The sequence below is a fragment of the Typopeltis vanoorti genome, chromosome 16, assembly GCF_054136105.1.
Source record: "Typopeltis vanoorti isolate ZY-2024b chromosome 16, IOZ_Tvanoo_1.0, whole genome shotgun sequence".
Lineage (NCBI taxonomy): Eukaryota > Metazoa > Arthropoda > Arachnida > Uropygi > Thelyphonidae > Typopeltis > Typopeltis vanoorti.
The window spans coordinates 116,606,092-116,621,511 of NC_143564.1; the positions used below are offsets into that span (position 1 = coordinate 116,606,092).

The 15,420-nt window shown below is 34.5% G+C and overlaps 1 protein-coding gene across 1 annotated transcript in view; it reads left to right on the top strand.

Annotated features, from left to right (window-relative positions):
- The window catches only part of LOC150098280 (uncharacterized), a 189,303-nt gene extending 174,232 nt beyond the window's left edge, over positions 1-15,071 (top strand). Inside the window, exon 7 of the mRNA XM_090406296.1 lies at positions 15,007-15,071. Within this exon, the coding sequence (XP_090262422.1) occupies positions 15,007-15,071 (65 nt within the window). The remainder of the gene's footprint in view (positions 1-15,006) is intronic.
- The last annotated feature ends 349 nt before the right edge of the window (positions 15,072-15,420 follow it).

Below are 15,420 nucleotides of genomic sequence, written 5' to 3' on the forward strand. Positions count from 1 at the left end.
GTGTGTGTATATGTTAAATAGAATGGGAGATAGGACAGCTCCTTGCGGTACTCCACAGCTTACATGTACCTCTTTGCTGTGTGCTGATCCTATACGTGTGATGTGCTTTCTGTTTTTCGTGTATGCTTTAAACCACTGGAGTAGACGACCTCCAATTCCGATATGGGTAAGTTTCGTTAACAAGGTTTTATGTGTTAGTGTGTCAAATGCTTTTGTTAGGTCAATGAATACCACTAATGTTATTCTGTTTTTATCCAATGCAGCGTTTATTAGATCTGTGAAGTCTTCCAGGAGTGTTGCTGTTCCTTTATTTTTTGAAAGCCATATTGTGTTTTGGGTATGATTTGAAATTTTTCAACGTATGTGGAGAGTTTCTGATGTACAATGCGCTCCATGATTTGGTTGATTACAGGCAGCGTGGCGATAGGTCTGTAATTACTTATTATGTTTCTTTTTCCCTGTTTGTGTATGGGTGTGATTAATGCAGTCTTCAGTGTTTCAGGTATGTGTCCCGTTTCGAAGATTTTATTTAACAGTTTTTGTATAACTGGAAGTAGGTCGGTTGAGTGTTTCTTGATGTCTTTTGGTCTGATTCCGTCTATCCCCGGCCCTTTGTTAGGATTAATTTGTTGAATTGCCAGTGATAGTTGTTCTTTTGTTACTGTGGGGAACCACATCGACTGGGTTGCTCGTGGACCTAGTGGAGAATGTTCGTTTGTGTGAGGAAAGGTTGTTTCTTGTAGCTTTTGGACAGAGTTCACGAAGTGCTGATTAAAGTTGTTTGCCAACTGTTTAAGGGATTTGGGGTCGCGGGCAAAGCTGTGTTTTATTGTTTCTGTGGCAGTGGTTCTGTGTATATTGTCCAGCATTTCATTAATCAGGTGCCAGGTTTCCTTTATGTCATTCTGTGCTGTTGTTAATTTCTTGCTTTAATAGTTTCTTTTTGCCGTTCGAATCTGGGTTGTTAGGAGATTCCGTTTTCTTTTGTATTCAGCTTTTAAAGCGATATTGTTCAGTGACTTCTTAAGTTGTTTCCATAGGGCATCTTTTCTTTGTATGTCTGTTAGTATGTTGTCTGTTATCCATGGATTTTGTTTCGTTTGGGGGCGTATTTTTATTTTTGTTAATGCTTTGTTGTATATTTTGTTAAATGCAAGTTTAAGATTATTATATACAGCTTCAGCAGAGTCTAAAGATGCTATCTGCATCCAGTCTGTTTTTCTGATTTCATCGTTCACTATTGCTTCGTTTACAATGCTATGATACTGTTTTGTAGTCTCAGTGATTTTTATGGGTTCTGGTTCAGTGTGTAACTGCAATGCTGTGAAATAATGGTCTGCTAGTTTGCATGTTATGACGGCTGCTGTGTGGCTGTTTGGAGGGGCCCTTATATTTATATGATCAATGCAGGTTGAGGTTGTTGTGTTTCCGATTATCTCTTCTCGTGTATACGACTGTATGGATGGGGTTATGTTATATGCCGATAATAGGTCTAGGTATTGTTCTGTGTTGTTATTTATGTTCCTAATGTTTATATTAATGTCTCCTATTATTATCAAGTATTTTGAGGTGGCTACTTTCGTGGCTGAAAGCCATCTGTTTAGTTCTTCTAGGAATTTTGTGGTGCTTAAGTTGGGTGGTCTGTATATTGCGTTTAATATCAGGGAGTTTTCTTGTTTGATGTTTTTAATTTCGATGCATATGTTTTCTGCGTATTCTAATTTATAGTTTATTTCTGTTACTTCTAGTTTATGTTTGGTAAATATTATTATACCACCGCCTCGTTTTGTTTGTCTGCAGTGTTTGTGTTGTTGGAAGTGTGGCATTTGGTAGGAGGATGCCTCTTCGTTTGTCGTAGATACTTCAGTCAGTATTAAAATGTCTATTTCGTCTATATCTTCCTTCAGATAAGCTTGCAGGGTCAGCCAGTATTTTTGAATACTTCTGATGTTGATGCGGAGAATAGATAGTCCTTTTTTGGGGATTGTCAGTTGTTTCCATTCTGATATTGATTTCAGAATGTGGCAATTATCATGTTCCGGGGTGATTACGTCTGCTTGATGGTGTGCATTCATGTTGGTTGGGGTGCTGGTCCTTCTTTACGAGTTGTCAATATTCCTTTCAATGTGACAGCCTGTTGAGGTCATCTACGGATTTTATTTCGATTGGTTTTGAGTCTTGTGTCTTTCTAAGGAATATTTTGCTGTCTCTTATCCATATAAACTGGTAATTGTTTTGTGTTTTTACTTTCCTTGCTTGGTAGAATATTTTCTGATAGTGTGGAGTAAGGTATTCAGACAAGTATATTGGGGTGTTGTCGTGGTCTCCTTTCAGATCCTTTACTACTGGATTTTTAATCCTGCTAGCTTTTATAAGTGTAGTTTTTGTTAGGCTGTTGGTGAGTCGCACTACGACGGGAGAAGGACTGGTATTATTTTCTCTTTTCCTTTTTTGTGGTAACCGATGCACTGACTGGATGTCTCTTGGTTCAATGGGAGAGCTGATTTTTTGGCTTAGTTGTATTACAGTGTCTCTTAGAGGTTCCGTAGCTATTTCTGGGAGACCATTTATGAGGAGGTCATTTTTGTGCTGCTGTTGGTTTGAGAGCACGTACTGTTGCTTTAGAGAGTTTAGTTCTTGCCGTAGGTCCGTTGTCTCTTTAATTAAATTATGCTGTCTTTCAGTTAGCTCTTTGACGCAGTTTTTAATTTCTCTAACGGTCTGTTAAATATCTTCTATCGAGTTATTACTAAATTTAATAAATGCCTCGTATTGGTTAAATTTTTCTGTAATTTGTGCGGTATGTTTTTTAAATAGTTCTCCAACAAAATCGATTAAACAGTCTTTTAGGTTTTGTAATCTATTTTCAAGTAATGCATTTAAAGATGGCTCACCTGGGTTTCCGTTGTTGTTTTCTTTGTTTTTAATTCCCTCTGTTGTTGATAGCTGTTTACTGCCTGCGGTTGTTTTCTGCGTTGGCTGTTTTCCGCCTGCATTATTAATTATTAATAATAATAATAATAATAATAATAATAATAATTTTTTAACATATGCATTTATGTTATTCATTGCTAAAATATTTATACATATAATAAACATCTGTGTGGCATTGAACCTTATAATTTTACAGAGTTCAGCACTAAGTGCTGCAATTCCTACATTGTATTTCAATTAAAATTTTTAATAATACTTTTTTGCCTTTATATTATGTATTTACAAACATGTTATTTTAATTAACAACGAAGATCATACAGAATTTTTTGTATAAGTTTTTATTTTTTATTTTATTTTATTTTTTTAAAGTTTGAGAAAGAGTGATTATACATACAAATTTCTGCATTTGCTTATAAGGATTACTTGTAGATGAGTGAGGCAAGATAATACCACCTACTTCTTGGGTTTTTGTTTTTGTTTTTTGTTTTCTGAAAGCCGTATTGGTTTTGTGAGATGATGTTGTACGTCTGTAAATAGTACTGTAGTCTGGTGTGTGTTATTTTTTCTAGAATTTTTGAGATGACTGGTAGTGGAGCTATTGGTCTGTAGTTCTGAGTATCGTTTCTTTTGCCATGTTTGTATATTGGCGTAATTACTGCAGTTTTTAGTTGTTCTGGAATAATGCTTGTGTCCAATATTATGTTCACGAGTTTCAAAAGTATTGGATTTATTTGTTCAAAGTGCGTTATAAGATCTGCGAGTCTTATTTTGTCTTCTTTCAGTTCCTGTTCTGTTACTGCTGGAATATACATCGTTTGTTGTTGACTCTGTGTCGGTAGTTTTTTGTTGATCGTTGGTAGTTTGTCTTTTTTGAGTCGTGTGATGTTGTTTGTGAAAGCATGGTTGAATGAATTTTTTTTTTATTGATCTGCTAAAATATTTACAGATACAATAAGCATCTTGAGTGACATTGCAACTTATAATTTTAGAGAATTCAGCACAAAGTGCTACATTTTCTACATTGGATTTCAATTAATTTTTTTTTTAAAATACTTTTTTTGCCTCTATATTATGTATTTACAACACATGTTCTTCTAATATTTACAATAAAGATTATACAGAATTTTTTAATATAGAATATACATAATAATAATAATATTTTATTTATTTTTTATTTTTTTTTATTTTATTGATTGCTAAAATATTTGCATATACGATAAACATCTTGAGTGACATTGCAACTTATAATTTTACAGAATTCAGCACTAAGTGCTGCATATTCTACAATGGATTTCAATTAAAAATTTTAATAATACTTTTTTGCCTTTATATTATGTATTTACACATGTTCTTCTAATATTAACAATGAAGATCATACAGAATTTTTTGTAGAATTATTTTATTTTATTTTTTTTTTTAAGTTTGAGAAAGAATGATTATACATACAAATTTCTGCATTTGCTTATAAGGATTACTTGTAGATGAGTGAGGCAAGTTAATCCCACCTACTTCGAAGCTTGGGTTAGCTTTTATGAAGAGAGTGGGATTTAGCCTTCAGTATTTGTGTTGTTGCTACTGTTTATATATGGGATGTAGGCATTGGATGCTAGTGATTTGTGATGTGTATATTAGTGTTAATGGTTTCTTAACTTTGTTGGTATATTTTCCAGAGTTCGTTTTTTAATGTTCTGTAGTTATCTTCGTGTTTTACCTTTCTTGATAGGTTGTTGAGTTGCGTGGGTATCTGATGTGATCTCACAAAAGAACCGTGTGAGTTGTTGAAGGGTGTGGGGATGTAGAGAGTTGTCGTAGGTCGTGTTATACGATATGTGTGTCTATTGTTTCGATAGGTGATGTTGAAGTAATTCCTTGTTAATGTCATGTAGTGTTTCAGGTTTTTAATGCTCAGAATTCTGTGTATCGCCATGTGCTTCTCGGATATTGGTTGTTGGATTTAAGGTGTCCAGATCACTGTTGACAACATTTTCCTGTGTAGTGTTTCTAATTTTGTTAGGTGGCTGTTTGATGTATTTGTATAGACTGTTATTCCGTATCTGAGTAGGGTTTCGCAGATACCATGATATAGGAGTTTTTTTATGTTGGGAGGAATAATGTCTTTAACTTGTAAGAGTTTTGCTGCGATGATCAATAGTTTGGTGTGTGTAGGTATTATATGTGTTTTGTCCATTTAAGGTGGGAATCTATATACAGACCAAGGTATTTTGCGTGTGTTACAGGTTTGATTTCGGAACATTGGCAGGTATTTTTGTTGTTAATGCAGCGGTATGTGTGACAATGTATCGATAGTGATGCGGGGCGTATGATTCTTGGGTTGTGTATTATCAACATCTGTGTTTTGGTGCCGTTGATTAGAATTGCGTTTTGGTGGAGGTATGTTGTGATTTCGTTTAGGTCTTGTTGTGCTTTGCAAAGAGCTGTGTTAATGTCTGTGTAGATTGCTAGTAGTGCACTGTCATCTGCGTATTGAAATATTTGACTTCTTATGGATATGTTATGAACATCGTTAATGTATATGTTGAATAGAGTGGGTGATAATATGGCACCTTGAGGTACACCGTGTTTTACTTGTATACTCTGACGTGTAACTATTTTTGTTACTTTGTTCTGTTTGAGAGATAGTTCTTGAACCATGTATGCAGTGTTTCTCTTATACCTATTGAGTATAGTTTGGTGAGTAGTATGTCATGTTCAAGTGTGTCAAATACTTTGGTTAGGTCCAGCAGTATAAGGACGGCGTACTTGTTTTTGTCGAGATCTTTGTTTATTGTGTCGGCGATGTCTTCTAATAAAGTAATGGTGCTTTTTGTTTTCTGAAAGCCGTATTGGTTTTGTGAGATAATGTTGTACTTCTGTAAATAGTTCTGTAGTCTGGTGTGTGTTATTTTTTCTAGAATTTTTGAGATGACTGGTAGTGTAGCTATTGGTCTGTAGTTCTGAGTATCGTTTCTTTTGCCATGTTTGTATATTGGCGTAATTACTGCAGTTTTTAGTTGTTGTGGAATAATGCCTGTGTCCAATATTATGTTCACGAGTTTCAAAAGTATTGGATTTATTTGTTCAAAGTGCGTTATAAAGTCTGTGAGTCTTATTTTGTCTATTCCTGGAATGGTCTTTGGTTTCAGTTTTAGGAGTGCTTCTTTCAGTTCCTGTTCTGTTACTGCTGGAATATACATCGTTTGTTGTTGAGTTAGTGTGTCGGTAGTTTTTTGTTGATCGTTGGTAGTTTGTCTTGTTTTGAGTTGTGTGATGATGTTTGTGAAAGCATGGTTGAATGAGTCTGCTAGTTCCTCTTGGTGTGTGTCCTAACCGAAGCTTTTTGCAATAAAATCTTGTGCTGAAGTTTTCTTTTTTCGGGTTACTAATTCGTTGAGTGTAGCCCATGTTTGCTTAATGTTTTCGTTATATTCCATGAATTTTTGGAAGTAGTAGCGTCTTTTTGCCCTACGAATTTTTGTTGTTAGTTTATTTCTTGTGTTTTTGTATAAGGTTTGTAAATGTGTGTTACTGGGTGACTTTTTAAGTTTTTTCCATAGATTTTCTTTTTCAGTAATAGTATTTAGTATGTCATCATTTATCCATGGATTGTTGTCTGTTTGTCGCCTAGTTTGTGTAGGTTTTGTTGCTTTTTTGTATATTTCTGTGAACTTTAGTTGAAAATTCTTGTTTAATGTTACAGGATCGTTTATTTTGAGTAGGGAATTCCAGTCTGCATTTTTTAATTGGTTATCGACAATGCTCTTTAGTATGATCGAGTTTTGTCGACTTTTGTGGTGGTGGGAGGGGGGGGGGTAGGAAACTTAATTAAATGAAGTTGAGACAAAGTAGTGATCGGCAATTTTTACGTTAATTACTGATGATGTATATGTATGGATGGGAGCCCGTATATTGATATGATCAATGCATGATTGTGTTAGTGAATTATTGAGTATTTCTTCTCTTGTTGGGGAGTTAATGGTAGGGTTTATGTTGTACTGACTTAGTATATCAAGATATGTGTTAGTGGTTGAAAAAGCGTGGTCAAGAGTATTTATGTTAATGTCTCCTATTAGGATGAGCCTGTGTGTTGTAAGCGGTTCGATGCCGCTTAGCCATGTTTCTAACTCGTGAAGAAAACTGAGTGGATTATTATCTGGGGGTCTGTATATTGTGTTTATTGTGTATTTGATACTATTGTGGCTATTTGTGAGTTCCAAAGTTAGTGTTTCCGCATGTTCCAAGTGAGTTTGTTTTTCTGTCACATTGTATTTTTATTTGATAAATGTCACAATTCCACCTTCTCTTTTGTTTGGTCTGCATAAGTTGTAGGTTTCATAATTATTTATGTTGTATGCGTAAATTTCTGTGTCGTTTATTGCAACTTCGGTCAGTATTAGCGCATCTATGTTTATCATGGTATAATTGAGCTGTATTGTCAATGTAAGCCAGTGTGTTTTTATACTTCTTATGTTTGTGTGTATGATAGTGAAGTTGGTGTTGGTGGAAATGTTGTCTGACATTTTTTCAGAGTCAAAGACCTTGAAGTTTATGTTGTCTGACTGGATATGTTCGCCTATGTTTGAGATCTCCATTATATAGTTTTTAAATGAGTTCTAATCTTATTCTTAAGGATGTAAAGAGTTAGTGTTTTATATTGGTAGGCTGTGTAAGTCGGATTCACTTGTGATTATGTATACTCGAGTGTTTTCATTCTTTCTAAAAAATATCTGGGAATTCTTTGTCCACAGGAACTTGTAGTTTTTCTCTGTTTTTGTCTTCCTTGCTTGGTATAGAAGATTTTTGAAGTATGGAGTCCAGTGTTCCGTTATATAGATTGGTGTTGGGAATTTCTTATCATTTAGGATCGTTGTTGTCGGCCTTGTTTTCTTGCTTGCTGTAAGAATGGAGTTTCTCAGATTGCTGTTGCTAAAACGAGCGATGATTGGTGGCGGTCTCTCTTTATTTTTTTGTAGGCCTCGGTTGATATAGGTGATATCTGTGGTTGCGATTTTAATTCCAATTTTGCTGCGGATCAGTTGCATTATGTTGCTTAAGTCTTCTGTATTTTCTTTCGTTATTCCCTCAATTTAGTTCTTTTTTTTCTTTCTTTTTGTAGCATGTGTTCCATTTGACACTTGAGTGTGTTTACTTCTTTCCGCAATTCTTGATTTTTGCGTTGGAGTATTTCTTGCGTTTCTATCGCTACCGTTAATTTCGTCTTTATTTCTCGCACGGTTCCTAACATTTCTTCAGTGGTCTCGTTATTGAACTGTATGTAATGTTCCTACTCCTCGAATTTTTTGTTAATTTGTTCCATGTGTGCATTTAATAAGTCTTTCACCATGAGTTTAAATGAATCAAAGTTATCTATAATTTTAGGATCCGGAAGCGGCTTACCTTGATGTGCGTCGTTACTTTTCTTTGGTGTCTGGTCTTTGTTCTTCGTTTTCTCACGGCATTGTTGACATCGCCATTCGGTCCGTTTCACAGCTCCTTTTGCTTTCCACGTGCTTTCTGAACAGTGGAAGTGTTGTTTTTTGTTACATCCGGAACACTGCGGCCCGTCCCCTTCATCGCTTAATGGCATACTGCATTTGTTACAGCTCATTTTGCTTGAACTTTGCTGTCTCGGTGACCTTTAGCCTTTCTTCCCGTTAGCGACTATAGTGCGACTTTTAAAATGGCGACATCCTTTGTTCTTCGTTGGCTGGTGACTGCAGTACACTCTATGAAATTCCAACACTGAAAATTTGAATTTTACTTATCCGATTTTGGTAATTTGAACGTCCCGGTCTTCAGCGTGACTAGTAGAAATAAATAGTAGCACTTTCAAGTTAGAAACATGAGTTAATTAACACTTTAAACCTATAAAACCAGGAGCAGCGATACAGCGTACGTGCATCTGTCTGCCTACACAGCGCTCGCTATGTAGGCAGAGAGATTAATAATAATAATAATAATAATAATAATAATAATAATAATAATAATAATAATAATACATATAATAAATAAAATAAGTAAATAAAAGAATGAAAGGTCATGCATGACTTATAGTGCATATGTGCCATGATTAAGCTGAGGATTTGTTCTGTTCTGTTTTACGTGCTTACGCGTAGACCCACATCATAATGCATTCTCAACCAGTTCCGACGGAATGGGTTGTTAACTCTTACTCCTGCCATATTCTGTGTCTGCATACTGTATGTAACCACATTTCCGTAGTCTCATGCTCATCCTTATTCCTGTAGTTTCATATATCTGTATATTGCATATGTTCTTCTGGCCAGTTTGACTGTTTTGTGCCAGGAAAATCCTTCATTTCTGGAAAATAAATCCCTGCCAACACCACATGAGACCAGATAACTTGCTTTCAGATGAAAAACTCTGATAAATGTCCTTAGCTCACCTACAGACACAGACACCAACCCAAGTTTTTTTTTCAACCAAAGAGCATCATCGAAAATAACAGAGCTATGGAGGTTATTGCTAAGGTTATTGCAATTAATTAGATTTCCACTGACATCTAGGAGCTCACTGATTTGATTCAGAGATAAAGTGAATGAAGTTTTTGGTTGTTTGCTTCATTACATTAAAGAACTTTTGCATGGTGGTAGCCAGGATGGAACTGAGAGAATTCTAAAATCAGGTAGCAGAAGTCGATTGCGTTGGCTGAGTGGAGAAACGAATAGCTCCGAAATCAAAACTCTGTCAATTCGATCCCACTGTATGGATGCTTGCCAAAGTCTTTAGTAGGTGGACGATTTTCGTTCCAACCGAGAAACCGCCATCCTAGAGTATGAAAACCGAATTGTCTTGTTGTTTTTTTTCCGACAAAAATACTAAGGTGTATCATATCTACAACCTCTCGTCGGTGAGATTCGCATGAATTATATAAACGTGTTGTTATGTTCTCTTTCAATACGTGAATTGAAGTAGTTAAGGAAAGAATGAAATCATATAAAAAATTATTACATCAGCAGCATATGAAAGTGTAGGAACAAACAAAAAATGTCATTAAAAAAGTACATAGTGGGATATGAAATAAAAACTAATCGAAAATAAATCGCTGGTCCTTAAACGATTGTTAAGAAGCAAAAAACAAGAAGATGAAATTGAATATAAAAACGAAGCGCAACAGCCAAAACACAAACCAGAAATAGACACAGAGAAAGCTGTGAAAAATTAGCATCATATCTAGAAAAAGACATATACAAAATAAGATCCAATGTGTATAAAATACTAAAACACATGAATGCAGATATAAAAGAAACTGCAAATATAATTTGCGGAATAGATGTAAAAGAATTCTTGGATTACTTCACAGATCTTTGGACAGATAATACTAACATTAAAAAAATTACACTAATAAGTTACAAAATGCTTTAAATGATATAATAACAATGAAAGAATTAAAGGACAATCTAAGTAAAATAAAATATGGTAAATCAGCAGGAGATGATGGGATAAACTCCGAACTGTATAAATGTGCTTGAAAAAATTGCATTAGAGGTTATTAAAAATGTTAATAAAAGAAAATATATACAAATGGACAAATACTAATAAAATAGAATATAAGTATAATAATATCTATATTTAAAACGGAGATAAAAGAAAAGCTGCTAATTACAGAGGTATTAGTTTATTGAATACATGTTACAAAATATAGAATACTTGATGAAAAATTGAAAATATGCAGTGAAAAAGTGTTACTAGAATGTCAAAATGGATTTAGAAAAGGACACTCTACAGTGGATATAGTTATTATTATTTTTGAAAACTACTTATACAGAAAAGAATAGAGTTAATTTAAAAGCTCATCTTTTATTTATAGATTATGAAAAAGCATTTGACAAAGCAAAAAGATATATACTGTTTGTTATATACAAAGAATAAATATACCTAATTTTTACAAATTTAAACCCATAGGTGGAATAGGGTATACAGAAGGGGTGACAGATTATAGAGGTGACATGGATATATGCCAGACATGGAAAGACCCCATAGCCCTCGAGTACTCTTATATGGGTCATAAAATAAGAAGAGTTGGCTGATAAGGCCTTATAGGAAACATTAAAGTGTGTGTGTGTGGATATTCCTGAAAGTAGAGGAGGAGGAAGTGGATAGATCCAGCTAGGGGACCATGGGAGTGCCACTTTCCTTACAATCAATGATTGCCCTTTATGCCCTGTTGGTCCACGAGTCCTTATTCAATATATTCGGACATTCCCACTATATCTTGTAGGCTCCCCTATTCACCATCCAGGGGACACGCTCTCTAGACATTACAGGGTCCCCGAAAACAAGGCCATAAATTACAAACCGTTAGGAAAACGAAAACCAAAATGTCCTCTTAAGAGATCCAACGATGATTTCTAAGGCTGGAACAGATCATTTTAGGCATAAATCCTTGACAAGCATGATGATGATGATGATGAAATATTATTATTATTATTTGACACCTCCAGGGATTCCAAAGATTCATCGAGGGAGGACACCTGCTATACAACTCCGTCTCCACTATTCAATCACCCACTGACCGCAACTACACCAACGCCATCTACCGCCGACCACCACTGGTATTTCCACAGACAATCGCAAACATCCATGCCCATAGCGGGATTCGAACCCACAGCCTTTTGGCTAGAGAGCTGATACGCTATCCACTCAACCAACCAGGTCGGCTACTCGGTAAAATATATCTAATATTTTACTACAAGCAAGCAATATTGAATATATACAACGATAATGAAGTAAAAAAAAGGAAAAAACTTTCTGAAAAACAAATTATTAACCAAGGAGTAAGATAAGGATGCCTCTGTCTCTCCAACAATTTTTAATATTCATATTGATGAAATATCAATAACGTGGAACCTTAAATAATCCAGGTATAGACATTTCCTGGTATAACAAAATAAAGAGGCTATTATTTGCAGATGATCAGATAATAATATCAGATAATGAACACAGTTTACAAAGAGCAATGTATAATTTTAACATTATACAAGTAGTAGAACACTTTGGTGTGAAAATATCCATAGATAACACAAAAACAATGTCATTTTGTGGACAAACTTCAGTTAGAAGTAAAATAGTTATTAATAATAAAATAACAGAACAGATAAATGCTTTCAATGTTGAGTGTGTAATATCATATTTAGGAGAAAAAGACATAACATAAAAAATTCAGAATTTTTACAGATTATACTCCTGATAAATAGACACTCAGTCCAAATATTGTACAAAACGAAACACGCTTTGAAATGTACGATACTTGAGTAGTGCCCATATTATTATTCAGGATTCGATAGCAGCGAAATTTGGACAATAAACAAAGAATAAAAATAAGTGAAATCAGATTCACGAGAACTGCAAAATGCACATTATTAGACAAAAAAAAAAAACACGAAGATTTTTAAATGAAATCCAAAAAAAAATCAATAGAAGAAAAACTCTAAACAATTACAAACAGAAGTGGATAGAACATGTAAACCGAATGGCCAACACCCGATATTATAAACAATTAATAAAATATAAACCAGTTGGAAAGAGAAGGCCGGGTAAATCTCAAAAGAGGATATTAGATATATATGAGACTGGAACAGGCCAATATGATCTACATCAATAATTAGCGTTATAATAGTGATGCTATTGTTTAATAAAGAGTAATGACTTTTCTGCGTCAATATCATCTCAGAGTAAGATGATATTGACGCAGTTTTAGTTTTAAAATGTGTACTAACTGGACAAATTTTTGGAAAGTGACGTCAAAATTATTTGCTTGCTGCTTTCGCTTGTTTAATGCTGTCGTAAACTTCTTTTTCTGAACTGAAATTCTTTTGTTTCCTTCTCCTCATCTGACGAACCGCAGCATGCTCATTATTCCAAGCTGGAAGATCTCAATAAACTGGTTGGCCGAGTAAATAGTTCATCAAAGAACATGTTGAGGGTTCTAATTCCACTGTAGTATGAATGTTTATGAATTTTCAAGTGTTACAGGATCTTTTTGTCTGATTACTACCGCCCTGCTTGAAAGAGTTCTATGCTGAATCTCTAGAACAGGTTTCTGGACTATCGTACCTGTAGCACATGTCCTGTGCTAATGTACAGTAGACTTACAACTGCATTTTAAATGCCCATTTTTTCGTCAGTAAAGCGAAGACTACATAATCATTTGACCACAACAAAACAGTACTACTTCCTCTCTCACAAACAAATTTCATTCCTCACGCTCACTCTTTATCTTTGATAACACTCAGATCTTCATACAACATCAGATTTTTCATCTCTGGATAAAATTTGTTTCCTGGGGTTTCTGATATAATCACTTCCAGTCTGTGGCTTCTTCAGTATGAGAGTAAAAATAAATAAAACATACTTCTTTAGACACTACACTCTGACATTTCCCCTTTCCATTAGCAGCCATTAAATACTAAAACCAATTCCCTTTACATCAGAGGTGTAAAGGTAATACCGTTCCCTGTGGTACAACAAAAATATCTAAAAATGGAGTTGTTTTCCAATTATGTGTTCTCCGGCCGGTTTACCTGTTTAGCGAGATAAAAAAAATCTTGTTTTTGGGATCAAATCCTGTCATTTCCATGTGTGATCGTCTAACTCACCTTCGTTAAATTAAATTAAGGACGTGAAGAACCATACAACGGTTCTTTACGTCCAAGACAGAGTTCGAATCCACATATTCCTAAAGGAAAGGAAAAGAGCTAACATCAGTATATTGCTAAACACTAAGCAAAGTCAATCTTTATCTTTTTTTCAAGTCCGCAGCTGCTGTTTTCTGGAATAACGTTCATATCTAGTGTTGTTTGTTAAGAATAACAACTTGAAACTGTTCAAGAAGAACACCAGCAAGTTCCTTCTCTCTATCATTGACAACTAGCCCACATACATGTAAGATTAAGTTTAGGGAAAAGAAAATCAACTTGAATTTATAAGAACGGAATTGGAAAAATTACGCTAGTTTTCTTACCTTTAACTCAATAAATAAGAAAACATCAACATATATATTCATCTGATTTTTTCATTATAGCAGGCATAGCATGAATATTATTTGCGAAAATAAAAGAGAATAAGATTAAGCATAGTTTTTAAGTGTGTCACAATGCAACAATGCCATTTTTCAACCAGGATGTAAGTCAAGACCGACTCTATATTCTCCATTCGATTTTGTCGTTCAGATTTTATTTATTTTATTTTTATTATTTTTATTATTTTTTTTTTTTGCTTCGACGTCGAACATCTCACATTACACCTTTACATGTTCTTGTTAGTGTTGAATTTGTAAGCCATTTCCAGAAAAAGAATGATGTTGAACTAGACCATGAAACCATCCGTGCAGTCACATGTTGAAAAGCATAAATGACTAATATTTTATATATAATTAAATTAATATAAATCAATATTCACTTAATCTGAAATAAATAAGCTATGGATAAAGAAAGATTTTAGTCATAAAAGACAATTCAGAATTATAATATTTTTCGAAAAACACATTATTCGAGATGGTATACCTCCGTCATTAAGTCGGTAAGAACGATAGCCTTCGGTTTGAAAGACCCAGGTTCGAACCCCATATAGGAAGATACGAGGAGCTTTATAACGTCTTCATTTAAGTGAGTTAGCCTTACCATCTTTGGAAAATCTTACCATCTCTTACCAGAGATGGTAAGATTTTCCAAACAGGAAACTTCATTCCGCAATAAGACAAAGTGCAAGAGAAAACACACAAATGACCGGATTAAGCTTCACTTAGTTTAATATGAAACCAGGTGTGTGGAAGTAACAAGATATTTCATCTAGCACGTATTAGAAAACATGACACTAGTGCTAATTAATTGAATTAAGAAATTTGAAACTTGAACGCAGTGGGGTTTTATTTAAGATGAACAAATGTGTTTGTTCATCTTAAAGATGAACAAACACATTTGTTCATCTTTAAACCACCAGATCATTAAATCAAGTGTTATCGAAATTTTATTTAATGCTACAAATGTGTATTAACTTTTACCATAAATATCTTAACTATTTTAAATTTTACTTATCTTTCTTTTATTTACTCAGGATCTCAGAACGAAGAAAAAGTAGGGAAGAAAGAAGTGCCTGTTCGTCTATCTGGTTCGGACTGATGAGTCGAAAAAAATACGTTTTTTTTCTTTCCTGGACACCTTTGCAAATGAACAGCTTAACTCCTCTTTAATACTCCAGATGGTGTCAAATTCTTCCCGTCAGACAATCTATTGTACAATAACCCGTGTTTTTTGTGCGTTTGTGTGTAAAACTAAAGAAATCTCATGCTATATAACTGTGTACCGGAAAATATTTCTGCTATGTGTAATCTTCAGAACTTTGCCTGTAGATGTCGGTAGGTTTAGTACCACTGTGAGGAGACTCCTAGAACATGCCTTTTCCCCACCTGCTTAAAATATACCTTACAGCTGACGAGTCAAAACGTGTTAGTGAACTGTCGGACTACTA